At 50.9% G+C, this 26296-nt stretch overlaps 2 protein-coding genes, 1 long non-coding RNA gene and 1 pseudogene across 14 annotated transcripts in view; 3 read left to right on the plus strand and 1 right to left on the minus strand.

Moving 5' to 3' along the window:
* Positions 1-4849: 4849 nt before the first annotated feature.
* The window catches only part of LOC116534826, a 60956-nt gene continuing 39509 nt past the window's right edge, over positions 4850-26296 (plus strand). The window contains exons 1-3 of one of the 4 annotated variants that reach the window (XR_004261889.1): positions 4919-5432; positions 5662-6367; positions 6449-7161. Coding sequence is in view for 2 of the 4 variants with exons in the window: in XM_032255577.1 (XP_032111468.1) it covers positions 4950-5405 (456 nt within the window). In the remaining 2 variants the exon portion in view is untranslated. Of the gene's footprint in view, positions 5433-5661; positions 7162-26296 lie in introns of those variants that run through there. The other 3 variants (XM_032255579.1, XM_032255577.1, XR_004261890.1) reach the window with 3 other exon arrangements.
* POU3F3 (POU class 3 homeobox 3) lies at positions 7339-10440 on the plus strand. The gene has a single exon (XM_032255576.1). It carries the CDS (start codon positions 7386-7388, stop codon positions 8886-8888), a length of 1503 nt encoding a protein of 500 aa, XP_032111467.1. The 5' UTR covers positions 7339-7385; the 3' UTR covers positions 8889-10440.
* LOC116534825 lies at positions 8891-10440 on the plus strand (annotated as a pseudogene). The gene has a single exon (XR_004261888.1). The product of XR_004261888.1 is annotated as an uncharacterized LOC116534825 (transcript).
* On the minus strand, positions 17285-25545 carry LOC116534827. 8 transcript variants are annotated; one of them, XR_004261893.1, is made up of 6 exons: positions 24512-25545; positions 24052-24211; positions 19273-21740; positions 18907-19013; positions 18630-18762; positions 17285-18518 (listed from the first exon to the last, which is right to left on the minus strand). It is a non-coding gene; the product is annotated as an uncharacterized LOC116534827 (long non-coding RNA). The 8 variants fall into 8 exon arrangements; XR_004261894.1 differs by lacking the exon at positions 24512-25545 and adding an exon at positions 24336-24494 and having other exon boundaries at positions 24052-24095; XR_004261892.1 differs by lacking the exon at positions 24512-25545 and adding an exon at positions 24336-24494.

A 26296-nucleotide genomic window follows, 5' to 3' on the forward strand; every position in this document is an offset into this window, starting at 1 on the left:
AGACATTAACAATCACAGATCTCATGAAAAGTGGCACACAAAAATTATGCTCTACATATATATAATGATTGCTTCACCAATTTTTTTTTGCAGAATGTCTGGCTGAATTGAAAAGTTTCCTTTCTCCTTAGTAATTTTTAAATGCATTCAGCAGCCCTGGGCATGCAAAGAAGCAGGAGCTTTGAGACAGCCATCCACTTCATGTGGATCTGCCTCAGAAGTCTTTTGTCTGAAATGTCCTGAAAGCCAAAGAGAAAGCAGTGTTTGGGCTCAAATTACAGTTTTCTCAATTCTCCACTTTGTCTTATTAGCGCAAACCTGAGAGTACCTTTCCTGACTCTAAATGTGAGTGCTCGGGTTGAAAATCACAGATTAAAATGTGTTTGAGTGTGCCTGCTTTGCTTATACTGTTCCCAGAATCTCTTGACCCTCCTAGAGTACCCACCACTTAAATCCAAACTCTGACTTACTAAAGTTCATGTCAGAAAAACTTCTCCTGGTTGGAACCTGGTTGACTTGGAGCTGGGTTAGAAAGAATAAAGTGTCTTTTCCTCTCTTGCACAGGAACGTGAGAGCCATCACGTAATGAAGCCCTTACTAACAGGCTCCGTGACACATTCACAGGTGTGTTCGCCTACTGAACCGTGGAAGCCAGCTTCTCACTTCCAGTCACTCTGGGCTTCCCTTTCCTAGTCACACTCTCTGAATCTCCTTGGGAAAATTCTTAGTGACAAACTGGCTAATTCTGAATCAGTCCGGATCTGCCCTTCACTACTTTAAGAACTTTTCCAGATATCTTTTTTGTCCTTTACCACAATAAAGTTCAGTCTTCAGTGGCAGTATGTAAATATCTCTGAGGCGGAAACCTTGTGCTCTATTGAAACTTTTCTTCAACTGGGTTAAGTAATGCACTAAAAAGTTTCAAGCCCACAGTTACCTCTAACCCTTGGCTATTTTGTATTTTCCTTTCTCTGCCAAGCCTTTCAAGGATAAATCCAAAATCTTTCTAAAACCATAAGTGGTAACAAGAATGAAAGTAGCCACTAAATATCAAATGGAGTAAAAGTGATCCTGGGCCAGTGGACTAAATCTCCAGGACTCAGAGTTGCATTTAGAAGTCAAAGCATGTATCAGGTTGAAGAACTTTCATAATTTAAACAGATAATACCTTATGATGCATTTCGTTTCCTTGACTGTTTCGCTTCCTTCAAAACAACAACAACAACACCTAAAAGGTAGATTCTTAAGTAGCCTACTAAACCCCCTTAATAATTTTCAAAAACTATTCTTGCTTTCGCATCTCATTTCTGTTTTCCAGCCCAGAATACACTTCACTGAGAGAAATGGAGGAATAGTTTTTGAACTGTATTTCTTTCTGGGCCATTTCACAGACATGGGCCAGTGGGGGATGGGGAAGTCATTGTCCTTGTATTTTAAAACCCTGTATTATGCAATGAATTCACTCCTCATTGTGACTATGCATAGAAAGGTAGGGGTGTTTGAGCAGATTTGCTTTTGAAACAGCTACATTTTACTCAGTACTCGCTAAAACGAGTCAGTGCGCCCCCTGCTGACAAGTCAATAGTGCTGCTCCTGAGCAAAGTTTATTTTGTTCAGTAAACCGTGTCACATAAAATTAACAACAACCAATAAAATTAGCTTATATGTTTCAACTGTAAAAGTCCAAAACAAAATAAAGCTAGTTTTAGTGGCACTAGAAATCTCTAGTTTGGCTTCTCTTTGGCTGGACCAAGGTCCTTTTATCTAAAGCCCAGTGCACAAACATATAGCTTAATGTGACTAGTGTTCTTCCTTTTATTTCTTTCTCTATGGCAACCAATATGCTCTGCTCAGAAATGTTCCCCATCAAGGAAACAAATGATCTTCAGGGAGCAGCTCTATATGGCATCTGGTCCAATGGAGCACACAGAGTTAACCCCAGTCAAAAGCAACGCTGCCAAGCACGTAAACAAGGAGTGGAAAACTGGCGATTCTTAGCCCCCTCCCCAACTGAAACCTCTTCCTCCCTCGTTACAAACCGTTTCATTGATTTGGCATCAACTGTTTCCAAATAAATTGCCAATTCTAAATTGCAAGGTGTTCTGTGTAAAAAAGTGCAATAAAATTCCAGCCATTGGATTCTCCCCCCTCATCATCACGGACGCAGTATCCTTTAAAAGAACAAAACCAAGAAGCTTTTAACATTTTCTCTGGCCTATTTCACCAAGGTAAGGCACTCAAATGGGCCTAGACTTGGCCTAGCTGTGTCCTCCAGTCATGTTTATCTAATTAACCGCACCTAGCAAGTAACTGTACCCTCAATTTTCACAAAACCCAGAAACAGTGGCAAGGAGGAGACAAGTGGGGCTGTCAAAAACAGAAAACAAAGTGAAATCGACTCTGCGATGCTAAAGCTCCAGCGTCCTTTGGGAATGAAGTGTAGGGATGTCCTGGTTAGTTTTGATTGATCACCCTCTTTCTGATGGGCTTTCACTACCGAGCTGGGAGGCTGCAGCTCCCCGCCTGCTCCCCAGACACAGCATTAACCAGGGGTGCCCTGACTTCCTGCCTGGCTTCCTCCTCCTCCAGCTCTCTGCCTTCTCTTTGCCAAGTCCCCCTCCTCTCTCCATCCCCCTGCTCCCAGCGTGCGTCCCCCTACCCCAATCCAGGCAGGCACACACAATTCAGAACATCACCACTGGCTACAGAAACAGGGTTCCTTCCCCTCTAGTCCTGATTCTCTGGGGGAGGGGGAGAACAACCCCAATCAAGAAATATTTATGGACAGTATGCTTAATAATCACTTCTTTTCCAGGGTTTCTTCCCCCGCCCCCACCTTCACAATCAACCATTAAAATGAATAGCATTCTCCCCCCACCCCTCCAAAGTAAAGTGGCTTGCTGTGTGGGGCTTTGGACTGAGTCCATCTTTTTATGTAATATTTTAGCAGGGTTGAATTTTTTTTAACTCCCCCCCAACACATCTTCCCTTCCTTCCTTCCTTCCAACAGTTGCTCTGTGAACCTCTCTTGTCCTAAGCAATGAAAATAAGCTCCTAAACGTACAAGAACATAAATAAATAAGCCAAAAAGAAGGGGAAAAAGAAGAGAAAGCAGGGAAAGAAAATGAAAAAAGACTTACCGAGCAAACTTCCAGGGTTAGGTTTTTAAATAAAAGGTTTTTTTTTTTTGTTTTTGTTTTGTTTTGTTTTTTCAAATAAGGTAACTGGGTTGGGGGTGGAGGGGAAGGTATATTCTCAACTCTCCAGCACCGTTGCGTCCTTAGCCTTCCCTTCACACTGACGCCTCGAAGCCCAGCTCTCCACTAGTCTATTATTTTCACCAAAATATATGAAAATGTATGCAAATGAAAATCAGCACTAACTGTTCTCCCCTTGTTATATACTTTGGATTTTTTTTTCCAGACAAAACAATCACATTCGCAAAGGGAGGGGGGCGGATGGGGTGGGGCAGCGTGGAGGGGGGGAGAGGCCGGGGAGCGATTCGAGAATTCTGTACGGCGAAAGGGAGGAGGAAGAAGGGGACAGACCTAGGAACAGGAGCGTATTTCTGTTATCAAGGAGCACAACGTTTTGGGGGGCTTCCCAAACGCACACACACCCTTCTTGAAAAGAAAGAAAGTGGATCTGTTTGCAGAGGCGCTATCACGTTACATCAGGCCACCTGAGACTGCTTTTGAAAGCGTGTACTGTGAAATTCATAGCAGTAATTTAGACAAAATCCTCACTGTATATTAATGAAAGGCGGCCCCATGGCTCTGTTCCTATCCTCCCCATTCAGTGTAAACAAAACCACGAGACTCTCTCGGTTTTTGAGCCGGATCCAAGCAAAATCGGCAGGAAAGGAAAACACGGGGTGCTGGCACCGACTATTCAAACGTCTGCACCTGGAGATCTCAGATTTATTCAATGAAATCTGTGTTCCATCTTTTATACATACATATACGCATACATAAATATAAAAAGCGACCTTTGGGGGACGCAGAGGGAAAAAAATCCGTTGTTTGAGGTTTGGTTACCACTGCCTTTCATATCTATACCTTAGCAATAATGGCTTTGCTAAAATCTACCTACGATGGTATCTCACCCGGCAAGCAGGAGCTGGACGAGAGCCTACATAAATTCTACGCATCTAGTGTTAATCTTGAGATCACGCAGAGGCTGCGTGGCTGCAGCTGGGCAGAGAACTCCTGCTTTCACTGAGTTCACCTAACTGCGCTCGGCAGAGGCACGATACAGAGGGAGAGAAGGGCAGGCCGGTTCACATTTTAATCGAAGCGCACCGGCAGCAGCTCCTCGTCTGCGTCCTGGGCCGCCGCTCCGGCTCGGGACTGCCAGATGCAGGCGCAGGCTGGGGGCCGCGGGCGCAGGGCGGGCGCACCCGCAGCTGGGGGTGCGGGATGCACGCACACGCACGCTCATTAAGAGCCATGTATTTATTGAATGTCCGAGTTGGGTTAGTTCATTGGAAATCCCCGAGGAGGGTTCAATTTGCCCTTGTTTTCGTTGCCACTTTCTCTTTTTTCTTGGTTCGCTGAGGTTCCTCTGTGCAGCGTTTCCGCTTGGCCGCGTCTCCCCCCCCCACTCCACCCCACCCCACCCCACCCCACCCCCGCTTCTCTCGCCTACTGGGTGCACTCCCCCTCCCGTCCCCCTTAACTCTTTCAGCTGGGCTAGAGCTGAGAAAGCGTTTGTCGCCGCCAGCCCCATCCACCACACAAATCCATTTGAGACAGAAAGGAAAGAAAGAAAAAAAGCACCACCATGCATGCCTAAGAATAGGGAGCGAGCAAACCCCCCACCGCTAACACACACACACACACACACACACACACACACACACACGACGAAGCGGTGGAGCAGAGAAGGGCGCGGCTAGCGGATCCCGGTTCTTTCGCCCGGCTCCTGCTGCCACGGGAATTCCTAAAGCCATGGAGTCGAATACACTTACGATGAATCTATGGGGGAAGGTCGGACTGATTGCTTTTCAAATACATCGCACGGCTCCGCTGACCGGCACCCTCCAAACTCACAAGGGCACGCACGCTACTTGCACGAATCCCAGAGGAGGGAGGAGGGAAGAAGGGAGGGAGAGCGAAGGAGGGAGAGAGGGGGTGGGGAAGCGAGCGAGCTACGGCGGCGAGCGGTCCGTCTCGCACGCGCGGGCATCGCGCTGGTCCTGGGCTGCAGGTTTCCCAGATGATGGCATCCGAGAACTTAAACAAAGGGGGCCGCCGCCGGCGCGCAGCGGCTGCGGAAAGTTGCGGTGGCGGATTTCCAAGGAGCGTAGTGGCCACGACCAGAGCTCTTGTCGATGCGAGCCCCCGCTTCCCACCCCCGCCGATCAGAGATGGGGGCTGGCTGGAGAAGGGAAGAGGAAACTTTGAAACCACTGGGGACACATCTGTCTATAGGTATTAGCTTGAACGGTACGTCTGTGCCGCGCGCTTTACAAATCTCTGGCGGGGCGGGGGGAGTGGGGTGAGCAATCCGACGCGTACTAGGTGGGGTGGGCAGGTTGCTATTTTTCATGTTTCCCTCTTCGTTTCGTTTTCCTTCTGATTCTCTTCCCCCACCTCCACCCCCACCCCCCATCTCCCGTCCCTCCCTCCCTTTTATCTCCCCTTTCTTCCCCCGGCCCAGACCTATTGCGAACGCCCGGAGCCGCCGAGGGAACGCCGATGTCTGGGCCGGACACTAAGAGTTAAGATGTGGCGGAGGGGGCGGCGGGGGAGGGGCGGGGAGGGGAAAGTGGCGAAGGGGAGGGAGGCTGGGGGACGACAGATTTCCAGCTTCTACGACGCTCTGCCTAAATTAAAAAGCAACCAATCGGAACGGCCGGAAGGGGGGCCTCGCGTCCCGAGCCAGTCATTCCCAGCCTGCCAATCACCCAGCGGGTAGCCAATCAGCGGGGGCCCTGGTGCTCGACTTCCTTGTATTTGGGAAAGTGTGGTGGTGGGTGCGCGCTCGCGGCGGAGGGTAAACATTCGACAGTCCCCGCTCTGAGAGGGAGGGACAGAGAGCGAACTGTCAGATCGGAGAGCGGGCGCCCGAGAGGGGAGAGAGAGAGGGAGGGAGAGGGAAAGTGAGAGAGGGAAAGAGAGCGCGAACGAGGGCGCAGAGCGAGCTCCTGCTGCAACTCTGCTCCAGCACGGCCAGCGCCAGCGCCCGCCGTCGGTGCACTCTACGAGCCGTGGAACGTGCACACTGGAGTTGTTGTGTATCAAGGATCGATCCCCTATATGCACACACACACCTCCACCTCCACCAATGCACTCTTCTTCCTCCTCCTTCTCCAGACAACTGCTGGGAAAAAAATAAAACACCAACCCCAACCGTCAGCAACAAGGTAACAGAGCGATTCGACATCATTTTTTTTCCTGTTCAATTTTTTCCTTGTTATATTTGTTTCCTAATTTCTGCCCAAAAGGAAAGATGTCGCATCAGACTGTGACTGTTGCGAGGAGAATGAAAAAGGACTCTTGTTTCAGAGGCAACCAAGAGCTCCGGCAATAGCAACTTCAGAGAAATGCACCATCGCAAGAAGTTTTCCTAGGACAGAACAAAACTTGAAACCAGAGGACCAGAGGGGGAGAGCAGGAGCCAGCCTCCCCTCTCCGCACTCGCGAGCAGCCTGCAGCACCACGCCTTCAAGGACGAAAAAAGTTTTACTACTCTAAGGGAAAACCAGTGAAATGTGTTCCTGAGGAGGAGAGGAGAGAGCGGACCAGAGAAGGAGCGGACCGGTTGCTGGTCATCCGTAATTTGGCTAAAGAAGAAAGGAGCAGCTTCTTTCTTTGTTGTCTCCCGTGAAACCTTCACTTAGCAGGTGGACGGAGCCCTGCGGCCGGGCAGGGTCCGGGCTCGCCCAAGGACAGGAGGAGGAGGAGCGGGAGCCCGCGCGCCCCGGGAGAGCGCCCCAAGTGCAGGTCCCCGCCCTGCCCGGCGAGCCCCACTGGAGCCAGCCGAGCGCGCCGGGGCTGGGGGGCGTCCACGACCCCCCCTGAAAGGGGTGGCCACGGAGCGCACCTCGAGAAGCGAGCCCCCCTCCCCAGAGCGCTGCTCCTGCGGCTGCTGCTGCTGCTGGTGACCAAGGCCGGCCGGCGACCCCCGCGCCCTGCCGAGCGGCCTTGCAGCTGCAGCCGGGGGCCGCGGCGGCGGCGGCGGCGGCGGGGGCGGAGGCGGCGGCGGCGGAGGAGGAGGCGGCGAAGGCGGCGGGGCCGGCGGGGGCCCGGGGCGGGGGCGGGGAAGGAGGGGGGAGGAGGCGGGAGGCGGGAGGCGCGGCGGCGGCGGCGGCGGCGGCGGCCGCGGCTGCTGCTGCGGCGGCGGCGGTGGTGGCGGCGGTGGGGTGGCGGGAGCGGAGCGGCATGGCCACGGCGGCTTCTAACCCCTACCTGCCGGGGAACAGCCTGCTCGCGGCCGGCTCCATTGTGCACTCGGAGGCGGCAGGAGCCGGCGGCGGCGGGGGTGGCGGCGGCGGCGGCGGCGGGGGCGGTGCAGGGGGCGGGGGCGGCGGCATGCAGCCGGGCAGCGCCGCTGTGACCTCGGGCGCTTACCGTGGGGACCCGTCCTCTGTCAAGATGGTTCAGAGCGACTTCATGCAGGGGGCCATGGCCGCCAGCAACGGCGGCCATATGCTGAGCCACGCGCACCAGTGGGTCACAGCCCTGCCCCACGCCGCCGCCGCCGCCGCCGCTGCCGCCGCCGCCGCCGTGGAGGCGAGCTCGCCGTGGTCGGGCAGCGCCGTGGGCATGGCAGGCAGCCCCCAGCAGCCGCCGCAGCCGCCGCCGCCACCGCCGCAGGGCCCCGACGTGAAGGGCGGCGGGGGGCGCGACGACCTGCACGCGGGCACAGCGCTGCATCACCGCGGGCCGCCGCACCTCGGCCCCCCGCCACCGCCCCCGCATCAGGGCCACCCCGGGGGCTGGGGGGCGGCCGCCGCTGCCGCCGCAGCCGCCGCCGCAGCCGCCGCCGCCGCGCACCTCCCGTCCATGGCCGGGGGCCAGCAGCCACCGCCGCAGAGTCTGCTCTACTCGCAGCCCGGGGGCTTCACGGTGAATGGCATGCTGAGCGCGCCCCCGGGGCCCGGCGGCGGCGGCGGCGGAGCGGGCGGCGGCGCCCAGAGCCTGGTGCACCCGGGGCTGGTGCGCGGGGACACGCCAGAGCTGGCCGAGCACCACCACCACCACCACCACCACGCGCACCCGCACCCGCCGCACCCGCACCACGCGCAGGGACCCCCGCACCACGGCGGCGGCGGCGGCGGCGCGGGGCCTGGACTCAACAGCCACGATCCTCACTCGGACGAGGACACGCCGACGTCGGACGACTTAGAGCAATTCGCCAAGCAGTTCAAGCAGCGGCGCATCAAGCTGGGCTTCACGCAGGCCGACGTGGGGCTGGCGCTGGGCACGCTCTACGGCAACGTGTTCTCGCAGACCACCATCTGCCGCTTCGAGGCCCTGCAGCTGAGCTTCAAGAACATGTGCAAGCTCAAGCCACTACTGAACAAGTGGCTGGAGGAGGCGGACTCGAGCACCGGCAGCCCCACGAGCATCGACAAGATCGCGGCGCAGGGCCGGAAGCGCAAGAAGCGGACCTCTATCGAGGTGAGCGTCAAGGGCGCGCTGGAGAGCCACTTCCTCAAGTGCCCCAAGCCCTCCGCACAGGAGATCACCAACCTGGCCGACAGCCTGCAGCTAGAGAAGGAGGTGGTGCGGGTCTGGTTCTGCAATCGGCGCCAAAAGGAGAAGCGCATGACGCCGCCCGGGATCCAACAGCAGACGCCCGACGACGTCTACTCGCAGGTGGGCACCGTGAGCGCCGACACGCCACCGCCGCACCACGGGCTGCAGACGAGCGTACAGTGAAGCCAGGGCGCAGCGCGATGAGGGCCGCCGCCGCCGCCGCCGCCGCCTCCGCAGCCGCTGTCAGCACCGCCGCAGCCCCCGCCGCCGCCGCCGCCGCCGCCGCTGCCGCCGCGCGGACCCTGCACCTGGGCCGCTTCGGGCTTCAGCCCAGGCCCATCCGCCGCCCTCCCCTCCGCCCAGAGACAGGCATGCCCGCCCTTGGAGGAGAAAACACGGGAGAGACGGACCCAGGAGGCATTTTTGCAGTCCAAGGAAGGAGGGGCCAAAAAATAAAAAGCATAATAAACACCCAAACTGTTTTATATACATATATAACAAACAAAACCGGAAGAGAAAACGGGGCGATCATGAGATCTCGTTTATACTGTGGTGGTGTTTCGTTTTTGTTTTTGTTTGTAAAGAAGGGTGAAGATGCCTGACGCACTAAAACTGCACTCGTGAGGTTTTCCCACCCTGAGATGATCTACAGGGCAACGGTGGACAGCACCTGCCTCGTCTTCTCCTCTTTGAAAAAAAAGAGAGGGTCCCTTTTCCTTTCACTTTCTTCCTCTAAAACAGCTGCCTAAAGAGATCCACGGAAACTTTATTTCCTGGGAGCGACCTGAGAGAAAACAGAGGCACCCGGTTCCATTAGGGATGATGCCGTGCTCTGGGACCCTGTTTTTCTTGGCCATAATAAAGTCATTTGGAAACAAACAAATCAACTCTGAAACGGAAAGGAGGGGGAAAAAAAACAGTCTCCGAGAAAGAAAAATAATAATAATGATTAAATTCACAGCTTCTGAAACTAACAGACTGAATAGCAAAGCCAAAAGAAAAGTATCCTCAAAGTAACCTTGGAAATAAAAGCATCGGGAAGGAGCAGAGGGAGAGGGGAGTGGCGAGAGGCCCGGGCTGAGTCGGGTCGCAGCGGGCGGGCGGACTGGGAGCGGAGCGGGGCCCGAACCAGCGAGGCCGCCGAGCCAGGCCCGGCCGCGTACTCAGTCTTTGACGACTGCCATTCAGGGTGGACAATGCCTAAAGATTCCACCGCTAATATTTTTTTTATTAATATTTTTTATTTTTTATTTCTGGACTGACTCAGATAAAGGAATTTAGAAAGACTGAGCACCAGCCGCTGCACTTCTCTGGACTTCTCTCCTCAGTCCTTTGCCAACTTTGATTGAATGGGTGCTGTGGATGTGATTATATAATACTGCCATTTCCAAGCAGTGTTTTTGGTAGGTTTTAATAAACAGACTTTTCAAAAGACGGCAATATAGAATTGTTAGATCCGTTGTTGATCTAAAAATATTTGCTTTATATTTTCATTAAATGACTTCTTTTAATATTTTATTCAGAATACTTATGAACTGCTGCAAAACGGTAATTTATTTTTCCCCAGATCTTGTATTACGTGTTTTTTTCAGACGAGCACAAATCAAAATGAAATGAAAATATGGACAGTTGTTAGGTAATAAGGGTATCTTTTGATGTGATCATTTGATTGTAATTTAATTTGAGTAGTGATTCCGTAAGAGCTGATCGAGAAAATAAATTTGTTAGAATGAAATAGTCTGTGTCTGATGCGTAAACACTGTGTGGGAAGAAAAGAGTTCTTTAGGACATATTTTTTTACTAATGAAAATCCTTAAGTAATAGCGTTGAGGAAGTAGAGCCTGCTCCACTTAAGGTACTTTTGGAAATCTAGAGAAAGCATAGACATTGCTGAGACAGTATTTTAAATAGTAGTCATTCCTCGTTTATCCATAAATTCACAATATTTCCCCCTCCCTTAGTTTTAGTGAATGTCTTTAGTGTTTTTAGGTGAGAGTGCCTAAATACTGACCCTTTTCTTGGCGATACCTGTGTTTCTTATTGAAAGATTGAACAAGATCACCAGTAAAAAACGAGCCAACTGGTTATTAATGGTTAATACAGCCCCTCCTCCCAAGTGCAGCTTTTTTCTTCTCTTGCCCCCTCCCAACATGTTCCTGTCTCTTTTCTCTTTTTCTCAATACTATAGTTGTTAAGAGTCACTTATAAGTCTATAAAATATTTTGATATCAGTTACTTCCCATCAATAACTATATGTAATTAAAATTAAATTATTAATCTTTTTGGGTTTTTTCCCCCTGTAATGAAAGAGTATAGTTCTAAAATCTTGACTGTGGTGTACACTGCATACCATCTGTACAATTACCAACTCAGACTTAAGGTTCTATGTGTCTCTGTTTTTGTCTCTCCCCAGTGTGATTCTATATCTTCTTTACTGGTGCTGGGGGTTTTAGCTTTTAGGTCACCTTTCAGATAAACCCTGCATCGCGGTCACATTGATCAAGTTAATGTTTCAATATTTACAATGTGGGAAAATGAAAATGCAATGCCTCAGGTTGTGAATACTTAAGACGCTAAAGGCTCTGCTTAGTTGAGTCCCTACATATTGTACTTAAAAAAAAAAGTATTTAGTGGTGATAGAGCAAGGATTTTATAGACAGATTTCCCCCAATCTCACTTAGCTGTCACTCACTTCTTTCCTCCTTCTCTCATCTTCACTCCCTCTCCTGTGATATCAATGCAGGGGTTAAAAAACCCAGAAAACTGTGAGAGCAACAAGGAACAGTTATTTCTCCCAGACAGGCTCTGTGTCACTTTCATAAATCAAGCCCAGCCAGATGGCCATGTATTGGGTTGCATTATTTTAAACACCAAATCGTACTAAAAATCACAATCATTTTGATTTGTGAAATCTGAAAAAGGCCACATTTATTAAACAGAGAGAAGAAAAAAAATGAAGACAAGAAACCACAATTTAGTTTTCTTTGCCTTCTTGTTCCCCATTTCTCTTGCTGCTGTAATCCCTATGCCCAGCAAATTTACAACCTGGAGTGGGGGTGGGGGAGAAGTTCACCCTTTTGGGGGTGTCTACAGAGGCAAGCAAAGAAGTCCTCATGGGAAAGCTCAGGACTGGTCAGGTTGTTTTTATGTGGTGGATACAACTGGCACGTGAGATGGAATCTTGTTTTTCCTACGGGAATGGTGGTGGTTGATTAGACAAGTAATGGGTCTATTAAAAAAATTTAGGAGGTATCTGCTTACTTGATTTAGCTGACAACAAAAGAGCTAACATTAGATTTCACACTGTTTTCTATTAAAAAGCAAACTTTGCTGATTACTCTGGAAGAATCCCTGATTTGGGGGTAGCAGAGTAACTTTTAATTGGAGAAGCTGGGAAAGCAAGCCCATTTTGTTTCATTATTTTGCATTTTATAAAGTGAGCTAATGCTTGCACTCCATTTTTTTAATCAACCCTTTGAATGTAATTACAAAATGAAATTCATCGTTGAAAAACAAAAGAGGGCAGATATAACTGAGAGGTTTTGTGCTAAGGCTTATATTGTTACACATGTAAATAATGAAAATATTGTTATATATCACCAGATCCTTTTAATGAATTTGGTCATTGTGTTCCTTTGCAGCGCAAGTGTCTTGTGCTTCGTAAAGTGCCCATTTGTTTCCTCCATTTCAATCCAATCCCCCCTCCCCTTCCAACCCAAAGGAAAGTGACAAAGTTCTGTTCCATCAGCCTGGCTAATCCCAAACTAGGCCCATTTACAGTTTACAGTCTCCTGTGGCTCTTGATCAGTTGTCCAAGCCTCCGTAGGGTCACCTCACTCCCACAAACATCTTCCCCTGGCAAGTCTGTGAGATAAATCATTCAAGGTGTATTTAAAATAGTCACTTTGCTGTTGTTGCTCTGCCTTTTTTTTTTTTTTTTTTTTTTTTTTTTTTTTTTTTTTTTTTTTTTTTGTGCTTAGCCAAGGACTACTTCTTTGTTCCAAAATAGAACTGTTCATTATTGATCTTTAGCAATTCCCTCTGCTGCCCTGTAGCCTCCAGTGTTTGCTCATGACCATGCTCATAATTTGTTTTGTATGAATGGTTTTCAACATTCAGAGAATAATTGGTTCTAATATTAAATGCAGTATATACTATTGATAGTTTTATCGATAAGTGTAATATTTTAAATAATTTTAACAATTAAATTTGTTTTTTAAATTATATATTTGTAAAGTATTTATCCTGTTGGAAGCAACAATATATTGTTGTATTTATTCGTTTATTTTTGTAATAAATGATCAACCTCTTTAAGCTAAATCAAAAATGATACTTTTATATATTTATACAAAAATGCACTTTAAGAGATGGGCATATTTGCACTAATTTGTATGTAAATTGAGTAAGATCCATTAATAACTTGTAGCTTTCAGAACTAAATTGAAGGAAGAAACATTCTCTCCACATGGAGTTTAGTTTGCCCAAGTTCCAGGGTAATTAATCAACTCTAAAATGGATGCAACAAGAATTGGCAGTGGATGCAGACTTGAAATTAATTATTTAAAAGGTGGACCTGATTGTTTTTGTTAAGGCAGAAAGACAAAAATTAAAGAATTTTCTTCTTTCATGAAATGCACGTGGCTGGCTGCAACGATTAGAGCAGATGCTATGTTTCAGTGATAACCTAATACCTGACTGTGCTCAGACATCAATGTTGGGAAAGGGAGTTGAAATAAGAGATGGGAGTTTGAGGTTATCAGTGACCCAGAAACAAGGTGATATGAAAAAAGAAGAGTTGTGCTAGATTGAAGAAAAAAAAATTCGATGATCTATAAAATGACTGTGAGTGGAGAAGCCGTTTATCCTGGTCCTGCTACTAACAGCATAAGCAATCAGCACAGGTGTTGTTGTTGTTGTTGTTGTTCAGAGTGATGAATTTGAGAATTGTGGGGCAACCTCTCAGGCTCTCCAAGTTCTGTAGGTCAGTTGGTCTTCTCAGCTCCACAGGGCTGCTGGTCTGAGGCCCTGAAGGTCACCCATGTGACCTCCTGGGTGCGGGATCCTCACAGTAGGTTTGACGTTGATTTCAATAAGGAAAGCAGAGGGCTCTGCGTTTGCATCCTGAACTTTGCAGCCTAGGAAAGGAAATAGTGCGCAGGCTGGAGGAGCTGGGGGTGGGGGCAGCGGAGATAGCAGGAGGGGTACTTGTGTAATCAGATTCTTTGATTTTGTTAGCCTGGCTCATGGCCTATTAATTAGATTACTCTCTCTTTCATTCTTGATTTCACATCCGTGTTTGTTCCTGTATCCTAAAATGTGGGCGCGAGCTTGGCGAGCAGGAGCCTATGATGTCACTGCCGGCCAGAGGCGGCCGCCTGGCCTTCTGGCGGGCTGTGGGCTGCGTTCTTGATGAGACCGGTCTTCCTCAAGGAAGAGTCGGCTCTGGAAGTGACCTCAGAGGGGTCTGGGAAGAGGGCAACAGGCATTCTCGTGGCGGCACGTTGTGTGCGCTAGTGTGTGTGCGCGTGCCGTGTGCTTGTGGGTGCGCGTGAGGGGAGGAGAATGCGGAAATTCGCAGTCTGGACCCCGAAGCCCTAGGGATGCAGGCGACTGGGTCAGGTGTAAGGCCTGCCTCCGGTGAAAACCCGGGATCAGAAGAGGCGGAGGGGGAGGGAGACCCGGGGCATTCGGTAGTCCAAAGCTCGCTTCTCTCCGGGAGGGAGGGCAGGGCTGGGCGCAGAGGTAGGGCGGTGGCAGTCGCGGTGGGGCGGCCGGGCGGCCAGACTGTGGCAGCTGCTGCGGGTCCCACAAGTTGTTTTCCTCGTGGCGACCATTCAGCAAAACGCACGATCCTTTCTCAAAGATTTAAATTTCGCGGATGAATTACCATACACCGGTTGCTTAGCAACTAAATTCAAGCAGGGCTAAGAATATGCAAGCTTTTTGTATTCTCATTAATAAAAATGCCACTCTGACACAGCAACCCGACTTTGGATCACTGCAACTTCTGTAAAAGCCGTAGGAGAATACAAACCGATCCTGCCTTTCAATTACAGATCAAAATGGCTTGAAACGCGATGTTTTGTTCATCTATCTTCCTAAAAAGCGATGTAAAAAATAACGGCTTTCAAGAGCAGTAGTAAATTCTTCTTTTTTAATGGAGTTGTCTATCGGGGTTACTGATAATTGTCAACTGAACTTTTTGAAACACAGGTTTAAATAAACCTTTTTATAAACATTTCCACTCCCCCCCTCAGTCCCTCCTACCCTCTGATCCTATTCTTCCCTGGCCTCATAATAACAATTATTATTATTATTATTATTATTCGGGAAACACTCAGGCCTGGGGAGCCCTAGAGACTAAAGGCCAGTCAGCAGAGTAATGAGCAAACTTGGGGCCTAGAGAAAGTCCGTGAGGAGCGAGGAGCGAGGGAAAGGGAAACTTCTCAAAGTTTCCTTGGAAGGTTGAGGAATTTGCTGGAGACTGGAGTCGGCTCAGGTTCCAGAGGTTCTGTCGATAACTTTCTGGGGAGCTTGTGGAAAGAAAGGTTAGAAATGTTGTGGGTCTCTGCGCGATGTTTGCGGATTTTCCGTTCTAGGGGTGCAGCCTCCTCCCGGGAGAATTGAGTTGCCGCCCCCGCTGAGGACTGTGGAGTTCAGAGGGGCTGAGTTCAAGGCCTGGCTGTCTCGGCCTCTCTCTGAAATCCCCATCTCTGCTGCCCAGGGCCCTAGAGCCCTGGAGCAGAGGACAAAGTAAAGACGGATCTGGACCCGTGACCCCTTGGGTCTTCCAGGACTGTGGCCCAGACCAGGGCCTGAAATTGACCTGGAGGGCGTACGTACTCTGTTTGTCTTCCCGAAGAATGCGGCGCGTGGAAGGAGATGCACTGGCTGGTTCCAACCCGTAATCTTTCGCTCGGTCCCAGTGTGCGGGCAGAAGTCAGAGCAGAACGGCCTAGTGCACTGGCAGGTCTCATTGTTTGGGAAGACACCGAGGTCCAGGCAGCTGGGACTGTGGAACGGAGGCAAGGCGATAGGCCGTAGGCGGCTTTGTGGAAGTTTCGCGCCGCCAGGCCCTACTCGCCGCACTGGGCGGTGGAGTTCTTGGGTGGCTCCCGGCGCTTGGCCCACGCCTCCGCTTCCCGCGTGTGGGAAACTCTAGAGCCCTACAGGCACCAGGGTAGACTGCCTGTGCCTGGCCCGGTGACAGTCACCCCACCCCCCCCCCCGACCCCAGATCCCATCTCCGCCGGAGGATTGCAGGCCTGGGCCTACGGGACGATACTGACTGAAACCTCGGTGTGCGGGCGCCGGCAGCAGGGCAAGGCAGGGGACTGTGCCCAGTCCACCCACCAAGGAGATCGCACGCCGGCTACGCTTCTGAAGCTGCAAACTGAGGCCGTGGTCAGCGTTAGAAAGATCCAGGGACAAAAGCGAAACTCCAGATTAATCCCCATAACATTCCCAGGGAGCCATCCTTCCTCCCCCCAGTACTAAGGTAAACATAGAGGTGCCGCCTCCCCAAGTGAGCCTGGAAGTTTAAACCCCACAACTGACTCTATTTAAACCGATTTCTTTCTAGTGAGTACCAGAAAACAGTGGAACTTAAACAAACCATAAGTGGAAATATTTGCTGTGTTATAGCATGCTCAGAGGCATTAAAGTTCGTTTTTTTATCCCAGTAAAACATACATAATAAACAGAGAGCCATTTATTTACAAATACAAATGTCCGAGACAAGCCACATTCCATGTATACAATTCATTAATGGAATTTGTTCCTTTTCCTTCCTTTGGAAACGGAAACTTTGGCTTTTAAAAATGGCTTGGTTCTGGGGAGGGGTAGGAGAGCAGTTAGTTTACCTGTTCTTTGAAAAGGGAGCAGAAGCGCCCAGCCAATTACTGTCTGGAAAGAATGTTAAACAGTATAAAATAACCTTTTAAAATAGATGGAGAGGTTTTTGTTTTCTTTTTTACTCTTCAGAAAGGAAGTCTGTTGGTTGTAGTTGCTGTCACCAGAATTGCCCAGTGGAAATGGGCTGGTAATATCACCCTAGTTGACACGTGCGTGTGCATATGTGTGCACGCACGTGAGTGTGAACAAAATTGCATTTTAAATGCCTTAAGCTGGATGGGAATATACCAAAATTGTATCTGTAAAATGTGCTCAGTTGCCACAGTTTTAGAAAGTCCGTGGAAATGTGCCCACTGGCCTGCCTCCTTCCTGAGAGTGTTCGGTGATGACTTCCTAGTCACTGGCATGACCAGGATCAATTACCTGGTGAGACTGAGTCTGGTATTTTTTAATTCAGGAAGTTTTCTCTAAGCGAATCCCCTTTCCCTGCAAGTTCATAGAGGGGTGTTGTTTGAGGGAGAGTTGTCCAGAAGAAGGCAGAATCAAGTGTGAATGATCTGTGTGGCCCAGTCAGCAATGAATAAATGTGAAAAGCACAAAATACATCCGAGGTATGTCTGGGACTTCGTGAGTTCCCAACACTAGGCATGGTTACAAAAGACAAAAAGAATGATCACTGCTGCCTATGTTTCATTATTGTAGCTACAAAATAATGGAACAGACACTGAGAGGGAACCAAAAACTTTTTAATTTTTTTTTTTTTTTTAAGAAAAGGGACAAGAGGTGTTCTGATGAGCTTCCTGGGAGATCACATATTAGCTCTGTCCTCCAGGACTGCCTCTTGGCATAAGGCAGGCCCATTTAGTTGGCTGGAACACTGCACACTGAAATAGAATAGATATTCATTTCAAAGAATTTTCCTTGAGCCAGCAATAAAATAAAAGGTGTCAAAACCCACCATGCTCACTGTACCCAGGTTCAGACAGGGAAACTTCGAGGTGTGAGTGAGGCTAGCTAGATTTGTTCCTTTCTGCACCTAACAGGGTCTCAGAGGGAGGGTGAGTCTGTGTTTCACTTACATTTTCAAGGTTGAAAACTGTCCTGCAGAGTTAAAAAAATAAATTAAATAGGTCTAATCAGAAAGTATAGTATCACCCAGAAACTAACCAAATCAAAAGAAATGTCTTAGTAGCTTGGTCTTGAGAATCTTTAGGTGACAATAGTGAAAAAGCCATCGTACAACAAAATAACATCTACAAACTATTTTAAATTAACATTTCATGGGGAGAAATCTTTCAAATTTCAAAATCGCTCAGGCGAGCCTACTGATTCTACTTTGTACGCCTTAAAGATTTCTGCCAAGCAAGGCTTTAAAAACGTTTTGCTCCTGAAAGAAGGTCTTAAACTCTTCCAAGAACTATTTAACAGTTGTCCTGAATGTTTTTTAACAAGAGAGGCATGTTAAGTGAGTAGCCTTGAGTCTCATGCAGCCTGGGGGAGTAGAAGTGGTGGACACTCAAAGCAGGGAGCAGCCTGCACCTGAAACGGGCTGGGCTTCCGCTTTTCGGTGAGAAGGGGAGGCCGAGGTCAGCAGTATTTATATATGTACCTGATCCCACTGGCTTTCCTCTGTTTATCAAAGAGGAGGGTCTGTAACTGAGGGGCTGGAAGTGAGGGGAGAGGAAGACCAAAAGAGAGATCAGTTACCTTTCCCCTTTGTTCCTGGGCCTTGAACTGGGGCTTCAAGAAGGGGAATAAAAGCCCCCAGGGAATGAAGCTTCCACCTCCATTTGCATCATCCTGACACCCCCGCCAGAAAACCAAGTCCTGGCTGATTTGGGGCAAAATGGTAACTTGAGGAATCCCAGTGTGAGTCTGTTACATAACACACAGAATCCTCTGTGGGGAGAGGTGCGCTCACTTGATTTTCTCCAAATGACTGTGTGCAGGCGGAAAGCCCTAGAAAGGAGGAATGAAGACAAGTTAAATAGGAAGACTGTGGGGGAATGGGGAAAAGTGTAACCATATATGACAGGGCACATGTAAGCTTGTGTGCATGTAAAGTCCTACCTCCACCCTCTGTGTGCCAGAGCATCCTTCAGGGATCCTGCCTAGAGCTGCACCTTGGCTCAGCAGGAGTCCATCCTTTACAACGGTGATATGGTGGGGGCAGTGGTACCCAAGGCTACTGGGACTGGTTGCCCTGTGGGGCAGTAGGAGCCAGGTTAGTTCATAACTGCGTCATCCTCAACCAGTTCTTTTTGTCAGAATCCTCAAATATTTAGCCTGGGCAGGCAGGTTACCCCCTCCTCTTTGCGCCCTGCTGTGCCCACCGCAGTCGCCCTACGGTGGCAGGCGAGCTACCCTCGATCATCAGTAGCAGTATGGCGCCGCTGCAGCAACCCGAGGTCACATTCAGAAAGCCTGTTCTTCCAGGACAGCATCGCCCCAATCCTGCAGGCGGGACGAACTGTGTTTATCTGCCCCAAGCACGGAGGGGAGACTGTAGCCAACGGACGAGAATCTTGCAGGAGGGGAGGTGGAACAGGGCAGTTGATTCTGGGCAGATCCCCTGTGCCAGGTCCTCTCCGCGGGGGCGAGCCGGGAGGGAACCGAGGGGCCCGGGAGGAGCTGCTGAAGGCGCGCAGGCTGACAAAGCTGTAACAAAGGCTTCCTGCAAAACTAGTACAAGGATCTTTAAAGAATCACACACCTTGCAGGCGTGTCCCCAGCTCCCGGGACGCCGAGCCCGCTGATTGTTCCCCCGGGCTCCGCAGATGTGCCCGGCTGTCAGCGGTGTGGGGCTGGCAGTCCAGCCTCTCGGCCTCTGCCCGTGAGCTCCCACAGGCCTGCGCGGGTACTGGTAGGTGGCCGCGCCTGGGCCCGCGGGGCTTTGGCAATGGCTGTTCCCCTGGAGGCTCAGTCAGGCGGTGGCCTTGTTGGGCAATATGCCTCGCCCTTGGTTGGCCCGGGAAGGTCGCGGGCTACAATCTGGCCTGAGGAGGCAGGCCCTGAAGCCTCCCCGCTGGGCAAGCAGAAGAGCGTTCGAGAAGCGGGGAGCTGGCGGGGCTGGCGGGGCGTCTGAGTCACCCGAGCTGCAGAAGGGACGCCCCCACGACACGCTGTTGAGCACTCACAGTGGCTAGTGGAGTATCTCCCAACGGCCAAGGCTATGCACTCCGACCCTGCTGAGGTCCCCTTTAGTCCCCGAAGATCCAGGTCCTCCCGCCCCTCTACCCGGCGCCCCCCCGCCGCCATTGAACCCTGGGGCAACCCTGGGACCCGACCTCCAGCTGGTGGGTAGGAATTGGAGGGAGAAGATTGGCGCCCCAACACCCGGAGACTGGGAGAGTTGACATCAACGCGGGAGAGGGATTGGGAAATAGTAAGAAAAAAATCACCCGAATGATCCCCAACTTCACCCCCACGCCCCTACGGGGTTTTGAAGGCTCCGGCGCAGCTCCCATGGGCTTCTCGGAGTGGTGGGAGAGGCGCTGCTCCGGCACCTCCCGGGCTCAGGAGTGGGGCTCAGCGCAGAGCAGGCGGCAGTGAGAAGCTCAGGGCCCGAGTTCAGGGCTAGGAGCAGGTGCAGAAACCCATTAGGCAGAAGTGTTTCCCGTCCACCGGCAAAGAGGATAGTGAGAACACAACTCTGGGAAAGGGCAGGCTTGGATATAAAATATAGTCAGTGACTGTTCCCCTACTTCTTGGTGTCCCCTTTCTTGAACTCAACTCAAGAGAAGCTCAGAAGCATCGCTGCAGACCTCCAGCTTCCAGCTGCGGGCACCCACCCGCCAAGCCTCCCAGAGCCCAGGTCTGCCAAAGCTGGTTCAAGCCCTCAGGCCAGACCTGCAGACACATTCCCTAACCACCCTCCCACCACCCCTGGCCTGGGGTGGGCTGGGGCTTCCACCTCCCAAATGGCTGCTGCCTTGGGGCCTGCTCTGAAATTCCAGCGGGCTGATCTACCCTGGGAGGAGGAGGGGGAGGCAATGAGTGACACAAGCCCCCACCCCTGGCTACAAACAGTGCAAATGAGATGCATTTAGGCTGATCACGCTACTGTATTTTATGCAACTTAATGTGTCTATGTCTTGTCAACTCTTCTAGTCAGGAAGAATAGCAGAAAAAAATCTTAAAAGATTTTCTATGTGTGTGTGTGGTTTCCAACTATAATTCCATATAGGGTGGTGTGGTGAGGGTGGGGCAGGGAGACTTGCTGACATGAACAACATTATATCAACCCTCCTAAAATGCAATTTTAAGCCACAAAAAAAAAGAAGGGAAAACAGGTGGGGAAGGGGTTATGGCTCCTGGCAAGAGATCTTGATGCAATTAGGTGGATTCTGGCTGGGAAAAGTTTAAAGCTGTAATGTTTCTTTTCTTTTTTACTTTTTTTAAAAAAAAAAATTCTTCTCTTTTCTTTTCTTTTTTTTTTTCTTTCACTAGCGTGGCTCTTATAAGCCTGGTAATATTTCTTTTAAATAAATGAACTCATTTATATTTATTTGGGTACAGGGGACAGGTCCTGAATAATATGTAGGCCCACCTAGGGGAGTGTCAAGGGTGCCCTAGGAGGGGATAGGTTTTCTGACACAATGGAGGCCCTGTATGGGCGATGGAGTGTCTGTTCTCCTCTTTATGTCCATTTTCAAACAAGTTGTAAGTAGAGGAAATCTGCCTTCAACTCTCACCAATCTCTCCCACCAGGTGTCCTGAGACCTGAGTGATGTGGGTCTCCTGTAAGGTAAGTGGAGGGGGCGCCAGGTTCTAAGAGACAAATAGCTTCTGGTACTGTGCCCCAGTCCTGCTTCTGCAGTTTCCCCATGCACTTTGGGAGCGCTCTGGAACTCCCCGCAGGACAGCTGGATAGGATCACAGAGTCAATAAACCCAGAGCCAGCGCCACCACCAGCCCTTCAGGCTTCTTTGCCTCTGACCCCAGAAAGGGGAACAACTGATTATCCTTGCCCTGTTCAGGGGCCCTGCCTCCCCCACAACCAGGCTTAGTGGTAGGCAGAGCCCAAACAGAACTCATTTGCTGGGAGTCTTTGCTGGGAGTTATAAGCCGACTCTTGTGGCAGCCTCTTGCTCCTCTTTCAAGGGGTACCCAGGGTCAGCAGGGAATTTGTTTGAGGGGAGCCTCTGGGTCCTCTGAGTTCTCAGGGTGCCTCGTGGTGCCCTGGAACAGAAATGAAATTGTGTGGATACCTGAAGCTCTCCTCTTTAGATTTGCCTCTGGGGTCGACTGTCCAGTTACAAAAGTGACTAACTTCACTTTCAGGACTCAGGGTCATCAAACATAGGCTGCCCACAGTCTGGGCCAGACCAAAGGGGCTTGTCCCTAGGGAGGCACCAAAGGGAGAATGCCCCAGGCCCATTTCATTCCACTGAGCTTTTTGAACTCCTAGGTGTCTAAGGTAATACCATGCCATCCTGTTACCTGTGCAGGATTCCCTGCTGTATTTCTTGGCACTGCCTGAGGTGTAAGCTGCCCCACTGCAGGGCAATTAACTCTGACAAATAGAAATGGGGAGGGGGGGATCATGTGCTTCACATCAAGAGAAGAGGCCACCCAGTGCTCAAAAAGTATCAAAACTTTTCGCTGCTTAGGAGAGCAGTGTGCTTGTCACTAGCAGCTCGGGTTTCTACCATGCAGCCTGGGCATTTCCATACCAGCCTAGTAAACACATCAGAACCAGATGCTGGGCGGCTGCTGCTGTAGGCTTCCACCTAGGAGGGAGGTGATGGGGAAACATCCCAAGCCAGGGACTTGAAGTTCATTGCTCCAAACACTCTCTGTGTCCTGAAGGGCTGAACTATGGGACAATGAGCTGAGATGACCTATATCAAGATGAACTGCTGGCTCCTCCAAGTGCCCAGCTGCCTAGCCTGCCTGCTACACAGTGACTAAAGAATCCCTGCTAACTCCCTCCTCCTTTCTTCTCATGGTCTCCAGCAGAAATGTATTCCCTTCCTCCCTCCAGGCCTCCTCCTCCCATCCCAGAATGAGCAGGGACTTCCATTTGGGATAAGAAGGGGTGTCAATCAAGAGGCGAGGAGGGCTGGCAAATCATCTTCAGTAATAAAACCAGCCACACAGTAGCCTTTACACCAATATACTGCTCTCAGTAACCTTTTCTTTTCAGTCACGTAGCTTATGACATGCTAAAGCCATTTCAATCTATGAGCAAAAATAAAATTCAAAACCTAGGCCAAATTCCTTCTTTCGCTTTGCTGTTTGGGTTCCCCATTCTACATTTCCTCACCTTCCAACCATCCCAATAGCCATTACTTCATCTGAAGAATTAAAACACTTGTTCCTTAAAATCTTCCAGGGTCTGCTGCATTATCAGAGAAATTGAAGAGAGAAAGCACCCCTGCTCCTTCCCGATTCTGCATCCAAACTAAGTACCATATATCGTGTAACCACCATCATCAATTACACTTTGCATAACTTGACAGAACCAGAAAGGAAGACTCCATTATTTACCAGCAGTTGCAATAAACTTTACTGAGAGAAATAAATTCAACATTGGCCATAAATACCTCCTAGAGAACTCTTGAAAAACCTAACCTCCGTTACTTTAACCTCCTATTTTGGGGAAGGAGTGCAGTAAAAATGTTAGGTAGCAGAATTTTAAAACAGTTTGATTACCTCAATTGGATTTGGAGTCCTCTACTCCAGTCATTAGTAATAAAGTCATTAATAGTCATAATTGGTATTTAATTGCTTGATCTGATTGGTGCTTTATTCCTGACTCCATTTAGCTTCCTGGAGAAGTACAGGTGGTGCAGTCAGTAAACGGAAGCCAGCCATTTGCAGGCAACTTTTCAAGCAGAAGGGAAAGTACTTTTGTTATATTTGCAGACATGTGTCTCACACATTTTCTCCCTGCTTTTGGTAAACTATCTAAGAATAAACATTACAGATCTGGATTTTAATTCTTCCAGATGGGATCATAAAGTACCTAGGAGGTAGGGGTGGGTGTGTGTGTGTGTGTGATATAGAATTGAGGTCACATGGCTACTGTTCACACTGCAAGTCAAAAAGAAACTCAATGCCCAATGCGAACGCAGAAAGAACTGAACAACTGAATCGCCAGTGGAATCCAGTATCTGGGCAAGTTCACTTTTATTCCTTCGCAGGAAGAGGGTCAGCGACGGCCAGCGGAAGTTTCCCCCGCTCTTTGAAGAAGGAGGTAGCGAGATCTGCCAGGCCGTCCCACGCGCGGGCTTCCTGGGTTCTGGGGCTTTCGTGACCTCTTCCCTCATCTCGCTCCCCACTCCCCAAAGCAAACACACACTCTCTCTGAGACACACACACGCACACACACAATCTTCTGTGCTCGGGAAACTGGACTTCAGCCTGGCTCCCCCTTTCAAAACCCCCCGGAGAACTTCCTCTGCAGGGCTGCCCCGCACCCGCCGGCTGCGCCCTCCCTCTCCTCCGCCCTGCGCCTTCTGTCCGCTTCCCCGCGCTCTGTACTCACCCGGCGCGGTACTTCCATTCCACACACAGACAGGAAACCGGCCTCTTCGGGACAACATTTGAAACCACATTTTATCAACATCATCAAAGACCAGAGCACACACTTCGGGCTCTGAGCTCCGGAGCCAGCTTCTTGCAGTACACCGGGTATGGGGGAAGGGCTGCAGGGGCGAGAAATCCTGCTTCCAACTGCGATTTCAGCTTTCTTATGGAAATGAACGCGACGGCCCCGAGCCGGGCTCCCGTCCCCAGCCCCCCTTCTGCCGGCCCTTTCCTCCCGCTAACCTCCGCCCTCCTAGTCCCCGAGTTCCCGCGGCGGCCAGGCTAGTGGGGAAGCGCTCGCTCTGCGCCAGGGTCTCTGCGCGCGCGGAAACCCTGGCCGTGGGCTCCCCTCCGCCCTGCCGGCCCGCGCACAGTATTAAATATTCATAGGGACGCTACTTTCTTAAAGGAGAACCTACCGCGCGGGAAAGTTCACAGCCAAGCGGAGGCACAAAAGAAGGTCTCCGCGCTGGTTCTCGAGGGCGAGGAGACGCATCCCTTCTCCAAGACAGTGCGCTTCCAGACTGGCATTAAGGAGAGGACTAGGGGACGGGATCACCTATCGTCAAGTCACTTGTTTTAGAGGGGGTGGAAGAAGAGGTGAACTTGGTAGTGGAGAGAAAGCGCCCTCCCTAACCACCCGTTAAACAGTTATTTTAAAATTAGTTGTCGCATCTAACGCCCTAGGGTCCCCAAGGGGCTTTTCATAAGGAAGTCTGTTTAATTTCACCGGCTTTGGGGGCGAGAAAGGTTGCCCTGTGTTGCTGGAAACGTGCACGCATTCGCTTAGGAAATCAATCTTACACCAAACAATTTCCTTGGAGCGGCTAAAACAGCAGCAACCAAACCTGCACCTGCCCCATTCTCTTAAAAAGAGAGCAGCGGCTGTGAGCGCTGGGGCCGTAAGTCAGGGCGGAGAAAGGGGCTGTCATGTGCGTCCCAGCTCTCCATCCCGCAAGTTCCGGACCCCTTTCCTCTCGCGCACTGTGGCCCCGCGGTCATTTGGAGCCAGCGCTGGCTGCTTGAGGCCGCGGCCGGCTCTCTCGGCTTCTCTCCGGGAGAGTGGCCAGGGCCTAGGCGCGAGCCCAAGAGGGAGAGCGAAGGGAAAACGAAGAAAGTTCTCCGCCGGCCGCGCAGCTCCTCCCGCCAGCGCGCCCCTGCCCTGGGCCAAGCCGACCCGCGACGGGGCCACGCGTAGTGCCAGGCGACGCCCGTGCCCTGTGCCCGGCCCCGCGCGCGCACTCGCACTCACACGCGCACACACACTCACACTCACACCCCACGGTTCTTTTTGTTCCGGGCCAGGAGCATTTTCACAAGTGGTTAGAAAGTATTGGGCGCCATCTAACGGGAGCAGCAAAAAGTTGACACTGGGTGGAGGTTAGGACCAACCTGGCGCCCAGGATGGGCGGAGGGGGTCTTCTCTCCCACTCTCTGCACTCCTGGTCTTGACCCCCTGCCTCCCAATTACCACCACCAAAAACATACATACATGTTGGAGAACTTCGGAGCCTCCGGAAACCTCCTTGCCCAGGGCCTGGGGGCAACCCTGACTGCCCGCTCTGGGAACTTCCCCTGCCCGGCCTTACCTCCCTTCTGCGTTCCCTAAGGTGCACAGAAGAAGAGGGATCGTTTTGCGCCTGTCTTAATAAGGCCCCTGAGTCCTGCAAGTTTTTCCAAGTCTGGTTTTCCTTTGGCCTGTGATGGAAAGTCCGAAGAGGCCCGGGGCAGGCGCACCTGCTTTTGTTAAGGAACAGCCACGCAATTAAGGAGTCTGAAGCCAGAGGGGCTTCCAGAGGAGGGAGAGGGAGCTTAAAGAGGATAATGGCAAGGAAGCAACTGAGGACTTGGTCCAGCAGTGGCCCCAGGAGAGCTAAAACCTGCGGGTCTCCTGGGAGAAAGGGGTTGTGTCTTGAAGAGCTGTCCTGGGAATTGGGAGCTGCTGTTTGGAGGAGCCTGAGCAGCGGTGAGGCCCAGGAGGGACCTCTGGAGAGGACAAAGGAAGCTGGACACAGGACAGAGGCACCGGAGGGACTCACCCATCCAAAGAGGTCTGAAGCTTCAGGAGGCACAGGCCTCTCCGCCAGGGTTCCCAGCCACCGCCAGGATTCTGCGAGGGCCAGTGGTCCAGTGGTCGAGGGAGGTAATTGGGACCAATGCCCTCCTGTCGAGTCAGGGGGCCTCGGTGGAGTCTGGGAACCTAG

This window comes from Sapajus apella, unplaced genomic scaffold, assembly GCF_009761245.1.
Source record: "Sapajus apella isolate SASKATOON/1434 unplaced genomic scaffold, GSC_monkey_1.0 scaffold89, whole genome shotgun sequence".
Taxonomy (NCBI): domain Eukaryota; kingdom Metazoa; phylum Chordata; class Mammalia; order Primates; family Cebidae; genus Sapajus; species Sapajus apella.